General features: G+C 30.5%; 1 protein-coding gene across 9 annotated transcripts in view; it reads left to right on the top strand.

The window, feature by feature from the left end:
- The window catches only part of LOC106082695 (potassium voltage-gated channel protein Shaker), a 694,624-nt gene that overhangs the window by 637,625 nt on the left and 37,006 nt on the right, over positions 1 to 19,993 (top strand). For 7 of the 9 annotated variants that reach the window (XM_059366520.1, XM_059366519.1, XM_059366518.1 and 4 more), the window contains 3 exons: positions 594 to 723; positions 9,140 to 9,330; positions 10,141 to 10,593. In XM_059366520.1, the coding sequence (XP_059222503.1) occupies positions 594 to 723; positions 9,140 to 9,330; positions 10,141 to 10,586 (767 nt within the window). In that variant the 3' untranslated portion in view covers positions 10,587 to 10,593. Of the gene's footprint in view, positions 1 to 593; positions 724 to 9,139; positions 9,331 to 10,140; positions 10,594 to 19,993 lie in introns of those variants that run through there. The other 2 variants (XM_059366517.1, XM_059366522.1) reach the window with 2 other exon arrangements.

Genomic DNA, 19,993 nt, shown 5'->3' with positions numbered 1-19,993 from the left:
TGCATACCATCAATAGTACAAATGTAATGAAAGCAAGACACAGCCCAAACAGTCACTCGATTTTTGTCTCTTCTTAGCATAAGGAAGCCTAGCCGGAAAAATGCAACGATCTGGGAAAATTAATTTAAAAAAAACATTTCTGCTTGGGAAATTTTTGTAAAAAACATTAGATAATACATATAAAACCTATAAATAAAAATTTTATAAAGCTTTTCTCAAACAACATGTAGGTTAATCTTTTTCTAAACACACTAAGCCAAATTTTAAAACACTTAAACAAAATTTCCACTAACACTGCCACTCAGCAAAAATTTAAAAAATTCAAATCAAATTAATAATATATTTAGCCTTTAATCACCCTATCCTAAAAAACTTTTGAAAATATTCCCATTTTTCCTAACCTTATCCTAATCCATAAAAAAAATCAAACAAAAAAACAAACTACATATACCTCAAAAGGCCTTTTGGAAAAATAATTTCTTTTTTCAAAATTAAATTTAAATAAAAAATAAATAATTTTTTTAAAACTTTTTATGCTATTCACTGCAAACGCTGTTTTTATATACAACAACATCAAATTTGAAATTTTCTAGGCGTTGTACTCTTCTCATCGGCGGTTTATTTTGCGGAAGCTGGAAGCGAAAATTCCTTCTTCAAGTCCATACCCGATGCATTTTGGTGGGCTGTTGTCACCATGACAACCGTTGGATATGGTGACATGACGTATGCAAAAATTTTAATTCTTTAATTTCTGTTCTTTTCTTAACTCTATCTCTCTACAATAGATTATAAAATTATTTTTTGTTTCGTCATGATTTTTTTTTAGTTTTTGTAATTTAATTTTTTTATACCAGTTTATTTTTGAAGTTTCCCTTCAAGGAAAATTTTTCTTTTGAAAATGCTCTAATAATTTGATTAATGCTTTTACAAGCTCTAGAAGAATTGTCCTTGATTTTTATATATATATTTTTTTAATTTGTTGTTTTTTTTTTCATTTTAACACTGTTAAATCTTGTGATATATAACTTTATGTGTTTTGTCTTAATCTGAAACAAAATCATAATACTTTCATATAATTTGCACTTGTTCAAAATCAAATTTAATTAAACCTCTCGAAATGAAAAAAAACAAATGATTTGTCAAACAAATCAAGCGACATTTCTCATCATCTCATCAAACATGCCATCTCATATTCGCCTCCAAATTAACCACATTCATAAGAAATCTCAAAAGGAAGGAAACTAAAACAAAAAACCTTTAACTCAAGTCTGGCACTCTCCACTCACCCAATCACCTTGAAGTACGACGACCCTCGCGTTTATAGCATATTTTCTCTAAATTTTAAGTTGTTACGCACCTTTTTTTCCTCATTAAAGCAAGAAGTTCTTTTATTTAATATTTTTCTTTAATTTTGTATACTTTTTGTTCTAAACCACTATTTTGGTTTTGTTTTTTCAAAAAAAAATGTTACTACTTCTTCCACTTCATTTTTCCTGTTTTCCATTGAACTAAAGCTTTCTCTCTCTCATGCTTTCCAAAAACGCCTGTTGCATGTTTTGCATTATCCAAAAAAGCTTTCCAAACTCATTATAGACGGTTATACTGTTGTCCAAAAAAAAAATTAAACAAAATTATATTACTTTTAATTATTTTATAAGCCTTGTAAAAATACCCTGCAGTTGTTTTTGTTTCCTTAATTTTTTTATGAATTCCTTAAGCATGTTTTAAGTTTATTTTTTTGTTCATTAAAGCAACCAATACTCCCTTAAAACAATTACAGAAAAACATTGCTGACCTTAAACAGCTCTACTAATTGGTTTTTACCATTCGCCCATGTCATGCGCCACCAGCATCAACATCACCGCCATCATTACCATCAGCATCAGCATCAGACAAAATCTCTGCTTCCTTCATTATCCATCCATGTTTTCTTCTTGCGTCCTTATCTGCATTTGCATTTCATCAATTAGTTTTCGTTTTACTTCATTTCATTTTGTCATATCTTTCCACAATCTCCGTGCACTCATAAATATCCTCTTCCGTCCAAAATTAAACTTAAGTGCAATCTGTCCAACATTGTGGCTTTAAATGGTTCCAAGATTTTTGCAGGGAGACATTTTCTCTTATATAATTATTGTTGTGAGAAATCTTTACGAGAGAGAGAGATTTTGAAAAAATGTAAAATCAGGGATGTAGAAAAAATCCTTCTTCCAAATTTTAGGAGTAAAACTGTTGAGGAATTTTATTATAGAAATATAGTAGATGGGACGTAGGAATCAGTTAAATAATTAATGGCATTGTTATAGATTTCTCTTTATCGCAAAACATTAAAATCAATAATAAGCCGGGAGCATTATTCTTGGAAATATGGTATGTTGTTTGCATTTTTGATGTGAAGTAGATGCCTCAGTAGGAATCTGTTCAGTTTCTTAACACACAATGATCAATCCTTGTTTTGTAATAAATCGAAAAATTATGACAAATGATATTTAAAACTAAAATATGGGCGATTTACAATATCTTTGAAATAAAGTAGATGGAATAGTAGGAACCTGTTCAGTCCCTTACCATACAACGATAATCTGAGGTAAAATATTTTAAAAATAAAGTAAATGGAACAGTGAGTATCTGTTCAGTCCCTTAACATACAACGATCAATGGTTTTTTTGTAAAGAGACGAAGAATAAAGACCTTTGTCATTTTAAATTAAAATATAAGTGATTAGAACAGCACGAATTCTTTCAGTTCTTATTTTAATTAATACCAACTTGGTGGTGCTACAAAAGATTAAAATTTTCTAACAATAATGACAGAGTTTTTAGAACAAAGTATGGTACGAATCTTCTCAATTGCTTACCATACTGTCATCAATTATCTATTGCAACAAACCGAAGAATTATGATAATAAACATTTTAAACTTAAAAATCAGCTATTTTCAATGTTTTAGAAAATGGTACGGTAAGAATATTTACAAATGTTATTCAAATTATAACCAAATTCTCCGTGGTGTTTACGATTGAAACTTTCGAACAAGAACGACAAGATATATTTCAAAACAAAATATTGTAGATGGGACTGTAGGAATCAATTCAAATCCCCACCACACCGTTATCAATGCTATTGTATAACAAACAGTATAAAATATCAAAGAATTATATATATGAAGATTTGAAATGAAAATATGAGCAAATATGAAAATATGAGAATTTTAGTATTTTTTAAATATAGTAGATGGAACAGTAGGATTCTGTTCAGTTATTCAATAAACCATTATACACTTTCTGTGCTGCAAATAACTGAAAATATTAAATGACGCATAAAACCAAGAACATTGTTAAGCTTAACATGATAAATTTTTGAAATATTGTAGATGGTACAACAGAAATCTTATGAGTTATTTGATAAATTATTATCAAGGTTATTGTGCTACAAACGATGGGAAATATCAAACAAAAAATATTTGAATCCAGAATATGGTCCATTCTTTGTATTTAAGTAATCAAGCATATGATCCAGTAGGAATATGATCTATTTCTTTTGATACTAAAGTTTAAATATATCGACACATTGAAAGTCAACATTTTAAATCTTAATATAAATAGGTTTTAATATTTATTTTGGTCTATGTACAATTATTAAACATTTTCTGATGAATTCTATGATTCACTTTCACTTTTCCCCATAAAATCAATTTGTCATTATCACGCAAATTTGGGAAATTTGGATACTTTATTTACGTTATAAAAAGTTTATTTTGGGGGAAAAGTGATACCCATAACACATACGATTTTGAATAAGTCATTCTGTGCTACAATTGATTAGAAATTCCACCAATAATAATAATAGCCAGTATTGCTTTTACTCAAAATATAGCCGGTATTTTTGATTCATAGTGGATGGGACAGCGGCATTTGGTTGAGGTTCTAACAACATTTTATAAATGCATCTTTGCAACAAACAAATGAATGTTTCGTACAATATCAAAATTTATATTAAATATTTTGAATTTCAGAGATATAATAGATGGGCCATTAAGAATCTTTTCAGTTCCTTGCCATACTATGATCAATCCTTTTTTGTGACAAACTGTTAAAAATATCGAAAAATTATGATAATCAACATTTGAATATGTAACTTTAAATTTGCATAAGGCCTTTTTTCAGAATAGAAATGTAGTAGACAAGTTATATGTCCAGTAATAAAAACATGGTCATAAATCTCTCTATGGCACAAACGACTACATATAACAACCACGAACAGTAAGAGCTGTTCAAATCATGATTTGTGCAATTCTTAATGTCCTAGAAATCTGTTCCATCTCATTCAGTCTTTTGATGGAACAATATATTCAGTTAATAAAAAAATTCAAAAGTCTTTTTGTGCTGCAAACCAGTGGTAATTTTTAATAATAATTGTAACCAGCATAATTTTTAATCAAAATTTTTTTGATTCTTTACATTTTAGAAAATTTATTAAATATGGAATTAGGAATGTGTTTAGTTCCTAACCCCGCTATAATCACTTATATATATATAGTAGGGCGTACGCTCGATTAATCGATAATTGATCAATCGATTAATCGATAATTGATCAATCGATTAATCGATAATTGATCAATCGGTTATTCGTGATCTTTCAAATAATGGAGCAAAATAAAATATTGAAAATATAATGATCTTCGCCTTAACAGGCAGAAAACAAACTCGGTAGAGCCCGGCCGGGAGTCGAACCTGGGCTCACCTGTTGTCTACCGTCCGAAGCCTTCAATTCAACTTCCAACAAATACACAGAATCATGTGTTTACCCTGGGAGTAGTGCATATTATGCAGGCAAAAAATCTGTTATTACACAAAAACACAGGCATTGGGAAAAGTACAGCTAATAGACAGGATTGTGGAGCGTGGTTAATGTGGTATTTGTATCATAGAGGTGTTTTCGAAATAAAGTCGGTACTAATACAACATACCATCGACCCTTAAAGCCTTCACACCTAATATGGCTGATGAGTAATTCTAAACCAAATTAAAATTTATAATTTAATGATCTTTGCCCTCACAGGCAAAAAAAATTTAAAATGAGAAAATTAAATATTTTCAAATAAACAAATAATCGAATAACTTAGAACGGTATTCAATTAATCGTTTTGATGTTAAAAAATGGTTCAAAACTTATGGGTTGTGTGATTTGCTATCATTTTTTTGTTGACTTAGGATGAAAATATGTAGTTCAAGATTCAATGTACCACATCCATTTGCCTCATTTGCAATTAAAATCGACATATTTATATGGGAAATATTTAAAGAAAAAATCTCAAAAATATACAGTTTTATCTTCAGCTTCTTTTGGTCTTGTTCGATTAATCGTTGAATAAATGATTAATTGAATAATCCGAAAATATGTAAACCCTAATATTTAATACAGCTATTTCAAAAAGTGAGTATGAATCTCTTTGTAAAATTAAAGATTGAAAATGCCTGACGATACTAATCAGTATTTCAGCTACCAAGTTCAATTCTTTTGATACAACAGTTGAAAATATCGACACTTAATCAACACTTAATGCCAATATGTGCGATTTTGCAGATATAGTAGATGGAACATTAAAAATCTTCATCAATTTTTAAACAAAACATTGTGGACCACTCTATGCAACAAATTATAATAAAATGTCTAACAATAATAGGCAGAAACATTTGTACATTTAGTAATTTCTTTTGTTACTAGAAATATTATTCTCAATCTCTCTTGCAAAGGTCTAAAAATTGTGAACCATTTAATTATAATATGGGCGACATTTTGTTATTCAGAAAAAAATTAGAGAAATGTGTTAAGATACTTATATTAGTACCAATTTCTTTTTACTGAAAAAGAAGGAAATAACGGGCACAATATCAAAGAAATATACAAATTATTTTATTTCTAATTTTGTTTGCCTGTTGGGATGAGGACCATTTTGCAAATGATGTATTAAATTTTCTTTCGATATAAGCTTAATGATCGAAAACTTTATGCAATGGAAAAATTATAGCTACGGGAGATACACCACACCAACAATGATTTGACTAGATCCGACCCCTTGGCATCAGAAATTCTGAGGTATGGGTGCTCATCAAAAATTTTAAGCTCGACACTTTATTCCAATGGCTGTGTCAACGTCTTGGATGTTGTGTTGTTGGCTAAGACTAAATAAAATTGTTAAAAATAAAAATGTTGATTTTTATGATAGTATATGGGAACAGTAGGAATCCATACAGTTATTTTCCATATTGCGATCAGTAGTTTTCGTTTCAAAGATGTGAAAACATTCAAGTATAATGATATAGGCGAAACACAATATTTTAGAACAAAATTGTATGTGTTAAAACGATTTAAAATGTTAAGTAATAGTGAGAATTGCCATATTTAATTTAATTAAGAAAATTCTTTAATGTTTATTAATAATATAAATATAGGGGATCGTGGTATTTTATGCAAATAGTAAATATATTGTTATAAATATCTTATTGTTACGAGCGCTGGAATATGGCAAATAATTGTGGCAAAGAACAATTCTTCTGAAACACTAGAGTATTTTTTTTTTTTAATATTGTAGATGAGACATTGGGAATCTCTCTCTAACACGGATCGCCATGGTTATTGTTGTATCAGTATGTTGTACACTGAGGAGGCTGTCACTAGCGATGAAGGATTTCTCGGCTCAAGGCTGTACGTACAACCGACTGCCATGGGATTGATCGCCCTGGTATTACCATACGGCACAAATTGTTTATGAGTTTTTACAGTATTTTGACTATAGTTTTACAACGGTTTCTCATTTTGAAGTAAATTTACATGTTTATGCCAGGTGAGAAGTGCGTCTTTCAAATATGTGGTGGTTTGTAATTTTTCGAATAGTTTATGTCCAAAAAAAGTCATTATAGTGAAATTTACCAAAAGGTTTCACAATGATTCGGGTTTAAATGTTACACACTAACTAAAATTTGGTTTGTTCTATATATTCCTTTAAAATAATTGAGCCTATTCCTACAAACTTAGTAGAGTTATTCTTTTCAAATATTCACTATTGAGGCTACTATTTAGCATAAGCCTTTATCATAAATTGCGGAGCTTTAAAAGCGAAGAAGATCGTGATCAGTTTTTTTTGCACTGTCACACTTGGTGAGTGATTTTCCAAAACCACATTTAGTTTTCTGTTTAACTTTGTATTAAAATTTATATTTATTATGTTTAGTGTGTGTCGTTTTTTGTGTATTTGCAGAATAATCGTGCCCCTTTCCCATCATACACCGTTAAGCCATTATTAATGTATCGCTAGAAATTTTCCAAGATGATTACAGCAACAAATATTGCTTTGAATCCTAAGGTCACATTGTTATTCCAACTCCATAATTCTAGAAAAAATTCTTTGCTAGCCCAAAAACAAATCGATGTGTAGTTTTTTTTCTAAGAATTTCTTGTTAAAATATTTGATTTGATATTTCGCAGAATATCTCAGGGGGCAAGGAGCTTGGATTTAAAGATGCTGTTTCGCAATTTCATATTCAAAAAGCGATATAATGGCAATGGTAATAACGGCTGTTCTTCGGTACCGGGGGCATCGATTGTATTCATCTGCAGTGACGTTTCAGTCAAATACACAGTAGGGTGAAATATCTAAGATGAGACATATAATTACTATGGTGGCTGATGATATTTAGTTTTATTTGCTTTAAGAAAGCTTTGTTCTAGCCGGTATCTACATTGTATATGGACATTTATAAAATTCCATTAGAACTAATGGATGAAGAAAAACTAATGAAAGGCCCACTGTGATTTCCCAATTTTTCTCATAATTCTACCGCATGCTGTATTTCATAAGTAACAACACTTGAAAGACGAGATTTGCACCATAATAGAACAAGACATTTGCTCCTTTCTTATGCAAAGTGCATTAAAGCAGATATCCCTTAATGGAATTTTGCCAACAAACACATATCTGGAAACCCATATTGGGGCAAGTATGCCTTCATGGGATTTTACCAACTTAATTTTACCACTTAATTTCTCCCATAACCTGCTTACTTTTCACTATAGGAGTTACTTTTCCAATAATAAGGACATACTTTTCTAACAGTTAGAACAAACTATATAGATGCTTTTCTAGTCAAAGCAAGCAATAATAGGCGATAAATCAAGGTTTAAAATCAATATTTTTTATCTAAAATATTTGATGAGGTTGGACATATATATATATTGAAGGCGGTTCTTCACTCAACGTTATCATCCACGGCAAAGTTCATCTACTGTTGATTATCACACTCTCGCTCTCATTTTAGGCTTTAAATTTCCTTCTCCCTCTCACATACTCAAATACCAAATCAATTTAGCCTCAAATGTCATACTATTTTTTATCACACTGTCCAAATGTCGTACAAATTCTCTCTCTCTCTCACTCACCATTAAATATTTTAGGTTTTTTCTCAATTCGTTTGTTAACGTTAATCATTTTAACATACATTTCTTCTAACTGTCTACCTCTAACTCTCTCTTTCTCTCTCAATATAAATACAACATATTTACTTATATTTTTCTACATATATATATATATAAATATTTACATATACATATTTAATTGTCTTATATATACATATTTTATATATAAATATGCATATTATTAACAAATAATTTTTATATAATACATTACAAACAAAAAAAAAACGTTCAAAATTTTTGCTCCATAATTTATATATTATATTTGTATTTTCATTTTGTTTTTTATCGTTCGTTCGTTTATATACATCGTACGTACTCTCTCTTCTCTCTCTTCATATCAAAAATCAAATCGAAAAAAATATATGAAAATAATGTATCGAAAAATTATATGAAATGACTCCCCAATAATAACATTGCATATATGAAAATACTTCTGAAAATCAAAACAAACGAATATCGCATACCGTTGACTTTTGTTAAACGCAACTCGATTACTGACCTTTTCCAACCCTAATATCACCACTACCAACCACCACCACTAAAAACACCACAACGCCATAATAATCCGCCAAAAAAACCGGTTTAATAAACTAAAAAAAAAAAAAACAAAAATCATATTGCATTGCGTTTGTGTGTGTGTGCGTGCGTTCATGGGTTCAACCATAGGCCGGTCGGAGTTTGGGGTAAAATTGTGGGATCACTGTGTGCCATTGCTGGTGTCTTGACAATCGCTCTACCGGTACCGGTTATTGTCAGTAATTTCAATTATTTCTATCACCGTGAAACGGATCAAGAGGAGATGCAGAGCCAAAACTTCAATCACGTTACTAGTTGTCCATATTTACCTGGTACATTAGGTAAGTCTAAGTTTAATTTTCTAACACCATTTTGCTATTTCCAAAGTTCTCTATCTCTCTTATCTTAAAATGCTTTGAACCTTGAACCTAACCAAAACAAAGAAAAACACTCAACAGCTATACAAACTAATTAAACAAAATTTGAAAAGTAACATTGGCAAAGGAAGAATGAGAGAGAGGGAACAACTGTGTCCACTCTCTTTCTCTCTCTCTATCTTCCTTTTTGTAGCAATATATTTTTTACTAGCAAGACTTTTGTAGTTTAGACAGTCCACCCACTACAATACAACACTGAACCGCACTTTTTTCACCTACAGCTCTCTTATTATTTCACTTGCTCCATTTTTCTCTCAGTTTAAAACTGTTGTGCTCTTTCAAAACTATTCCAACAGTATCCAAAATCCAACCCTCTCCCCCAATATACTCCGTTATACGATTTATTGCAGTAATGCTTTGAATTTGTTCGTTTGTTTTTTAATCTCACATTTGCTCAATTTATCTCTTTTTCTTTGTTTTTTACTCCCATATCAACAACAACAACAATAAAAACAACAATAATTAATAAAAAAACACATACAAACAATTGAATTATATGAATTGACATTGTTACCGAAACAAAAAATCAAATCCCCAATCAAAAATGAAAATCAACTTTGAAATTTGCAAATTCAAAAACTAAACACGCACACATACTACCGTTATCTCGAAACAATAATTCTCATTCACCACTCTCGCTCTCTTATGTCACTCATCTGTAACTTTGTCACAACTTTAATTGTAACCGCCACACGTTACTCCTTGTTATCCAAGTAGGTCAACATTTAAAGAAATCATCGTTGTCTGAGTCCTCATCAGATATGATGGATTTGGATGATGGTATTGAGTCAACGCCGGGACTGACTGATACGCATCCTGGACGTTCGATGGTTCCATTTTTGGGAGCCACCCATCAGCATACTCATATAGCTCCAACAGCAGCAGCAGCTAATGCCGCCGCAGCAGCAGCCGTCGCCGCCAATAATATGACGACGTCTGCTACAACCACAACCCTGCCAGCAACGCCTCAGCAACAGCAACAAATGCCGACGCCAGACAAGCAACTGCAGCAGCAGCAACAGTTGCAGCTGCAACAGCAGCAACAAATACAGTTGCAAAATGGCTATAAACAATCTGCCATCAGTGTTACCAGTAGCGGTAACATTCAGACCCATAGGCATAATAATGCTTTGGCAGTTAGTATCGAAACCGACGTTTGACTACTGGGTAAGTCGGCATTACTTCTTCCCTATATCTCTTTTATCTCTTTTATACGTAAAAAGATTTTGTGTTGATTAATGTAATTCACTTTTGGTTTTACAATACATACAAATAAATAAAACAAAAAAAAAAATAAAAAAATAACTTTACGAACAAAAATGATCTCTTATCCTGTGTATTTTTATGTGTGATAATGCGTATAATAATGCGCATAGGTACGATCTCTTTTGACGTACTAAGTATAAGTGCAATTATATCTGTATGACTCGCTCTTGCCAACTCTTTCTCACTCTCTCTCTCTCTCTCTCTCTCTCTTAATGTCTATATCTGAACTTGCGTTCTCTCTACATACAAGGTTGGGTGTTGCAACACATTAATATCGGTGGGCGCTTGTCGACAGAGTTTTCGATATGAACTGGGGTTAAAATAGTTTGTGAGATATTTTTTCGAAAAATTTTTGTAGGAAAACATTTTATTTTAATTTGCCTATTTTATAGATAAATTAAAAACTATAAAAAAATACCTACCAAACTTAAAATGAAATATCGGTGTCAACTTGAAAAATATTTTTATTAAAAATAAAAGAAAAATTTTGTAAAATTACATAATTGTTTTTGAGTCCAAAAACATGTTATAAGCATTTACACATTAGTGTTATATTTTATGTATTAAACCCTTGATCAAAATAGTTACGCCAAACGAACGCCGAATCTTAATGTGAGTTTGCACCTAGTCAGAGTGCAATTTGATAATATTTTAAATTAATAAAATTTAATATAAGGCTACGCTACTCACCTAATATTTAGATGGCATTCTTTGTTTCAAAAATAAAAGAGCAAATATCTCAAACTAATATGAATTATGAAGAAACATTATTTAGAATAAATGTACTTCAAAGAGTGGATTTGAAAGAGATCGGAATTAAAACGTCAATTTTTCCGCACTTTAGGTTTAAGGTTTATTAACATAGACTCCAAAATATTTCGACGGTGAAGATTAAGACCATAGAGTATTAAGTTCTTAATCGCATACAGCTGCTCTGCTTCCTTAATACAAGCGGCATGTTTACAAACGCAGGTTGCTTGAAGCATTAAGCGTAAATGCTAATAAATGCGAGACAGCTTTAAGCTCCACATATCGTAGATCATTCCTGACGCACATGCGGGAGAAACTTGTCTTTAACTTATTGTCCCCTTTAATGATTTCTGCTATGCCGCTTAGACGCAACTTCTCCATAGACAGAAGGTCGTCCATCCCATATACTAGTTACTGCGAACCTGAGCAACCAGTTCCCTAACAAGAAAGTTAGAAAATCCGTCTGCCGGTCATCATTTAACTTCTCTATTTAATTAACGAGCATGTGTCGACAGAAGCTCAATATATAGGCCTAGCAGACATAGTCTAACCAATGGCTCCCTAAAGTACAGATCAATGAACTGGATAGCTAAAGAAAGCTCCAAATAAATGGAACCGGTTATGAATCTTAAGGCCACTGGATTAACCCTGTCAATATGTTTCATATCCAAAATAATTCTTAAATATTTAACCTTTTCGGATATAGAAATCGTTGTGTTGAGGAAAACTGGCGCCTTTAATTGCCCAATCTACGCAGATTTAAATTTTCTTGGATTGCATATTCAAATTGTAAGATGTTTCCATTATAATATTAATACTTCAAAGGTGATTTGCTTGTGTTTCTTAGTGGAATGTTCATGGACAAAATTTGCATTACCTGGCCCAAAGATGCAATAAAACCTTGGCTGATTATCAGACAGGCTTCAATGCGTCTTCAGTTAGGATTTGAGAATTGATGAGAAAATTATTAACATATCTTTCGCTTTCTCTGCTCTAACTCCCTTAAGTTTGGACACAGATTTTAATCTTTTGATAATCATGACATTTTCTGTCGGTCTAGCTATATCCGTTAGTCCGTCCGTCTGTCAAAAGTTCTGAAATTTTTCAAAAATATTCTTATTAACCTAGGTCTGTAAATGGGCCAAATAAATCCATGTTCAACTATATGTCCCATATAAACTGACCAACGAGTATAAATCTTAAGACTCTAGAGAGTGCAATTCTTATCGGATTTTGCTGACATTTTGCACGATGACATTTCCTGTGACCACAATTCAAGTATGGTTCGGTCTAAAGCCAAATAAAGCTTCCATATAAACCGATCTCCTGAATATACTTCTTGAAACTTTTCACCTTGATGTTCCATGGGATCTTCAACAGTTCTCCTCAGTATTGCCCTAATCAGTCTTTAACCTGATAGAGATTTAATATAAGTAGATCTCCAGATTTTACTTCTTGAGCTTTTAGAAGGCGCAATTCTTATCCGATTTAGCTGAAATTCTGCTCTGACTTTCAATACATATACTAGGTATGGTCTAAATCAATTCATAAACGTGTATAAACCGATCTCTCGATTTGTCATCTTGGGCGGATTTTCTCCATTGAGGACATCTTTCTCTTCCCCGGTTAACTAGGGTTTCCTTGAGCCGATTTCTTTTCTCATAACGGACAACTTCCAACTAAATAACTCCGTTATTGCAGTTGTAATCCTTTAGCATTGCAGTCTTATATATGTTTTCTATGTATCATGGCCAATTTTTCCTCGAAGTAGTTTTCAATTGAGTTTCATCTTATTTCGAAAACTAATCAGATTCGGCACTGACTTTCGTATTTTAAACCTAATTAAGCGGTGGTCCAGCACCCCATCGATCAGATTGTCCGAACATATGGCTTCGAGGTATTACAATACGTACGTAATCATGATAGCTGTTTTACCCGCATTAATTGTTATTAGGTCGTAAGTATTCTCCAGGAAATGTAATGAGAGTTACCATCGAACCGTACAGGTATGTCGTTACAGCTGTTACATGGATGGTGTTACCGGAGAAACGAAAGGCAATTATCATATTTCCTTGTTTCACCACTGTACCTTGTAATGTTAACAACTTTGGGGAATAAAGGCTTACCACAGTACATTGTAATTTAGGTTTGCCCCCTGTTTCCGTTTTTGCATGGAATAAATAGTTGTTGCCATACGTAAGCCCAATTATTAGTATGAATAGTTTTGGCTACACTAGTACACCCGATTGCTACTTTTTTCGCCAAACTGAACATAAAATTTACGGAAATATCGGTTAGGATTGCCCTGTCTTTTTTCATGTTTATTATTCGAACAGTTTTTATTTGCAAAGATGAAATTGAAACAAGGAATGCCAATACTTATAGTTGTTTATTTCCGAAACAAACTGTCGCAATGATAATTTCCCTTAATGACTGCTTTATGGCCATTATTCAGCAAATTTCACATTTAAACCATCAATAGTTTATAAAAAAGAAATTTTTAGTTCGAAACAGAATAAGAGATTTCTATAACAAATTTTTTATCATTGTTTTATATATGATTTTTTTTCAGTTTTTTTTAATTTGAAATTATAAAAAAACGAAAAAGAAAAACAACCAAGCATTATTTTTATATAAAATTGAGCTTTTGTTTTCTTTTGCATTTTTTTCCAACGAAAACAATTTGTTTTGTCGCCAAAAAAAAATCAAACAAACCAAAACCAAACCAACAACTTCCCTAATAATCATCCTCCAACCTCAAATCAAACCATCAACAATTTGTAAACGATTTGAAACGAATTTCGATTCTAAAAATTTTATAGTAAAAAAGACGTTACGTGCGATATTTTGGCCTTGTACAATACGTTGGATGCCAGAAACGACTACCAAAGCTGTTTAAAAATAATTTATGAAAATATGTAATTTTAAGTAGTAATTTAATTAATTGACAAAAGGAAAAAAAACAAAAAATAACTACCAACAACAAAAACAAAACTAAAGAAATAATAAATGAAAAAAATTAAAAAAATTTAAAAAAACATCGAAAAATCACAAAAACAAATTTAGCAAATAATAATAAAAAAAATTAAAAAAAAAAGAAACAAAAACCTGAAATAGGTAAAAATTTAAAAGATGTTAGAACAATTTAAAATTACCAAAAATAATGAAAATGCTGAAATGAATATAAGAAACATAAAAAAATGCCATTCATGAACAAAAACCAATATGCCACTAAGCCCCCACAAAACCCTCAAACAACATCAAATAAAAATAAAACAAATGAACTGGGATTATCAGCAATAGTTAGATATCATTCCCCATCATCAATCCCACCACAAAAAACGTTTTAAAAAATTACAAAAGTCCCTTAATTAAATTACAAAAGTCCCTTAACTGTTACAGCTGAAATCCAGGAACCAGTTTTGCTTGCCTATTATATAGAGAAATGTTTTCCAAGATTGCAGCTAAAAAATCTGAGGAACATTTGTAGACCTTTAACCAAATCTTTATATGACAGGTAAACATCATAACAGCACTTTAACGAGTCAACTTAGCAACGATAAAAATATTCCATAATTAGGCAGTATAGCGGCAAAAACTCACAGACAGTCTAACTTAGAAATTGTAAAACCAGTTCTGGAAATAGTTTAAAAAACACAAGACGATCCCTTGCATAAGAATATTAAACTTGGATTTGGTAATAGCTGAAAAATACTAATAGCCTAGTACACATTTCATTAAACAAATTTCATATCGTATGGGGGAACTGCTCCTAAACTGATGCCAGTTACACAACCATAAACAAAAAATAGTGAAAAGCCTTACAGTATTGAAGTGCAGATAAGATGGAATCGAATACAGAGCTCATATCAATAAATAAATTATACCACACAAATAAAAATATTTTTATTTAAGATTCTTCTTTATTTATAGTATACTATTTAAAGGTCGCATGATAAGCATAGTAAAATTAACAAGTTTAAACGTACTAAGTACGGCCGGTCCGAATCTAAGGAACCCGCTTTGGATTCTGAGAAAATTTACACACATGGTTTAGATCAAATTTCTACCAAATTAGAGAAAAATTTAAGTTTCTAGAAGCCGTAGGAGGCTATCGGTAAATCGGTTTATATGGGACATATCTCAAGTTATAGCCTGATTAAGACAATCTTAACCATTGATTTTGGAAGTCAAAACAAAACACAATATGCAATATTGAAGCCAAATCTGACGAAAATAAAGTTTATTGGAACCATTATGAAATGAACATTAAAGCTTCAAGAAAAAATTTTTTTCACCAGTAATGGCAAAAATTGGTTTTTGCTACTCGGAATATTATTCCTACCAGATAATAGTCTGGAAAATCAGGCGGTGCCATCATGTATTAATGAATTATATTAAAACGGAGGAAAAATATGATAACAATTACAAAGGATGTGCATTCACTACTCGCGTCAGGACAAACGATAAATTCTTCAAATTGCTTCAATTTGATAACATTCTTCTGCTAAAATTAAGGATTAGACCCCAATTACTGCAAGTTTATCCACAATTTGATTTGTTATTATGAGTGCTGGTTAACTTCAGCTTCGAAAACTAAAGACCATGTGCATGGCAAAAACTTAATGAGGTTTTATCCTGATGGACACCTTCAAGACAGCAAAAATTAGGAACCTAAAGCATATTTTTGAAATTGTGAGTGTCATCCCTTTCCCTTTGTAGAGCGAAATTTTGCATTTTACAATGAAATTTTTGAAGCTTTGAAGACTATAAAACTTGTCTGATTTGGAACACCAAGTTTCTGTATTCGTATATGAAAATCATTCCATATTTATTGTCTGCTTCACCCTAATTAGTTGATGTGATGAAGTTTATATCAATGCATGGATAAGTAGAAACAGCTCATAATTTGTATGAGCGTCATTTTCATTAATGGCGTTCCCAAATTTTCCAATTAAATGGCGTAACAGAAATGCGGCGAATTGGTGTTTTTAACTTTCTGTTTGTGTTATCGATAGATGTAACCAAGCAGTCGATATTATATTCAAATAAATATAAAATTCTCGGCAATTGCCTTTAGAGGTAATTTACAATTGTATTCTGCGCAATATGGTTGTATAGTACCATTTGTATGTGTAATGTTTATTCTTCAATTTTTAAAGCTTATTTTGCGACCAAATTATAAATTCCTTTTCTATGTATTTTGCCTATACAATATATGACAGCTTTTAATTCAGCTATTTCTTAAATAACTTGCGAATTTTTTATTTAATTTTCTTTTGTCTTCCTTCTAACAATAAGTAATTAATTCTATTAAATTTCAAATCATTAAAATTTTACATTGTTAAGTGTCACAATTCAAATAAATAAAATCGATTTTATCAATTCATAAAATCAATAAAATTGTATTGCTTTCAATGGTAAAATGGAAAATATATAGAGTATAGGAATGTCGGAATATACGTCATTATATATTGTAATCCAATCATCTTTTGATAATCAGAGAAATGCAAAACACTTCGCTTGTAAAAAGATATTGTCTTTCACGTTCATTCTCATTCTAAGGTTTCAAAATGAAATTACAATAGTTATGTTTATTATTAAACATCATTCATCATATTTTTATATAAATACCCCACATGCATTTCTAGAAAACTGCGTAACTTTTCCCACATTTGATTGCAAATTGCAAATTTACAATGAACATTCTTTTAAGAACAGGGAAGTAATGTTTTCATTCAACATAAATTTTTATTAGCTAAATTATAGAGCATTACTACACCAAATGCATAAAAAGAAGATGTTTATGTAAAATTACAAAAGAGCCACAACTTTTTTCAGTAAAACAATTTGATTGTTACAAAACTTGAGCTTCTAAGATATCACAATCATGGCTCTATAAAGACTCAATCTATTACGTTCATGTGTGTATTTAATTTTGAAAATAAATCTCATTATGAACTTGGTAATCTCAATTATCATTGTAAGTAGATATACGGCATTATATATTCATCCTTACGAATTGGTATTAAAATACTATTATCATTATGGGATGACTAATCGCATTTTCTTTTAAAAGTCATCCAACTTATACATGTGTGTCAAATTTTTTAACAATTCCTTTTTAAAGCAAAGAAATTATGAAAGTTATGTTGCGATATAAAACAATGGATGCTTTTGACGATAGCATTTGATTTTATGAGTCTTAGCTATCATAGCATCCCTCAAAATTATACGAACCACTCTGCGTGCGGCTAATTCCAAAGAAATATCTAAAAAAAAGTATTTTTCTTTAGTTGTAAACCTTAACATTTTCAACAATACTAATTGATATTGTATAACTATTGTTATATGACGCTAAATGTTCATACCTTCTTTCGGAAATGTCATGCTTAACATGACCTTGTGTGCTCTTAATTCAACAAAGAGCTTAGTATTCTATATTACAATATTCAGAAATGTTATTCTCCCAAATTCTTAAGCTTTCCATTTTACCATTACTTTGTAATCGTTTTCTATTTTAAATAAACATTTCTACATCCTTTTGTAAGTCAGCAAGTTGGTATATTTCATAAAAGGCAGACAAAGCTGATGAAGGAGTTTGTTAGAAACAGAGAAGAAGAGTTATTAAATAAAGAAAGACATCCAACATTTATAAATACTGCCGTCAATAATAAATTACCAACAACAAAATATGCATCTAATAGACATTAACATATAAAGAAAAGGAAGAAAAATAAAACAAACAAAATAATTAATGCATACATAGTATATATTAATTTGTAAATTTAAAGATCAGCAGAACCACCATAGCAAATCACAGCATAGATATCATCATTATCAGCAAACAAATTAAAATCAAATCTGAGCATTTAAGCCAACACAACAAGGTAAAATTCAATAAATCACATGCAAAGAAGACAAGACATCATAACTAGAAACAAGCAAAAAGGGCACTTATATGCAAAATACCACAAAAACAACTCCCATGAAAATGAGTTCTGTTACCAAAATAGTTTCAAACAAAATATTGTTGTCCCATGTAAAATAATAATATAAAACCACTTATTCAAAGCATTCAACCCATAGGGAAATACAAAATTCCTATATCAATTTTCGGTGCCCACCCTCTTTATGAAATCTTTTAATAGTTTTTGATTGCTTAAACCTAAATATCTCCTTTCCCCCGATTGAAAAATGAACAATAAAGTACAAATCTTGAAAAAAACAACTTAAAAAAATACAATAAAAATGTAAATAGAAAAAAACAACAATATTGAAAATGTATAATAAAAGCAAACGGAAAGAAGCTCTTATGATTTCAAAGCAAAAAATCTCCACTACAAAGTGTTTCCTTCTTCAAGGTTTAGGTATCAAACTAATTTGTTTGGATTTGGGTGTTCGATTTTTTATATATTCAAGAAAATATTTATTTCCAATTTTATTTGTATTGTTTTTTTATTTTTTTTTTTAATTACTTGATTTTGATAATTTCTTAGTAATTTAAAAAAAAAAGTATTTACATATATATTGACTGACTAAATGTGCAATGTATTTAAGTTGCATCAATTAAACTGAAATATCAAAATAATTATTGTAAATATTAAAAGCCAAAAAAAGAAAATAATAAGCTAAATTCTTTGAAAAAAAAATTATAATAATAATAATAAACAATAATATAGTAAAAAAGCTTTGAATACCGTCCACGCACACAAATAATTATTTTCAGTAAAAAAGATTTTATAAAAAAAACTTAATTTGAAAAAAACAAATTGCAAAATTTCCTAAGGATCAAGCGAAGATGAAATTTGAACACCTCTTAAATAAAAAAATTGTCTTTAAGTATTACAGTTAGTTTCAAGTTGCAACGAATGTTACTGCTTTCAAAATGTGTTTTGCCACATTTAAGTTGTGTAGTACGCGCAATATTGCAATAGACATGAAAAGACGCTTTAATGTAAAATAGCAAGAAAGTCTTACCTTTTTTTGATAAGGCGAAAACGAACCTCGAACTTTAATTGAAGCATGATAATCATGTCTTCATGTGTTTTAAAATATAAATCTCGTATGATAGCATTGTATTGAAATGTAAGATATATTCAGTTGTAACTCATCATACTTCAAAGTGATCTATAATTATGATCAGATTAAAAATGACATTGCTATTTATATGATTCAAGCATTTCCGGGAGGCTAGACAATTTTAGAAACATTCAATATCAATTCTTTTTACTAAACATTATATCAAAAAATGTAATATGATGCTTATATAATTGTTGGGAACGATATACCTTTCTTCAACTATACGAACTTATAATATCAAGTCTTAAACCACAAAGGCATAACAATAATGTCTTCTACCAAGTAAAGTCTATTTAGTCCATATGTGCAAAACGTGTTAAAAAATAGATCTCATTTGAAGAAATTAAATTAGTTATATTGTATATAAGACATCATATTTTTGATAGACTTATAATTTTTTCAACTAGAGGTAACATGAAGCAGCTATAAAATCATACATTTTTCTCGGCAATGCGAATTGATAATAACA

This window comes from Stomoxys calcitrans, chromosome 4 (genome assembly GCF_963082655.1).
Source record: "Stomoxys calcitrans chromosome 4, idStoCalc2.1, whole genome shotgun sequence".
Lineage (NCBI taxonomy): Eukaryota > Metazoa > Arthropoda > Insecta > Diptera > Muscidae > Stomoxys > Stomoxys calcitrans.
Note: the sequence above shows the minus strand (reverse complement) of the source record. Positions and strands in the feature narration are given on the sequence as shown.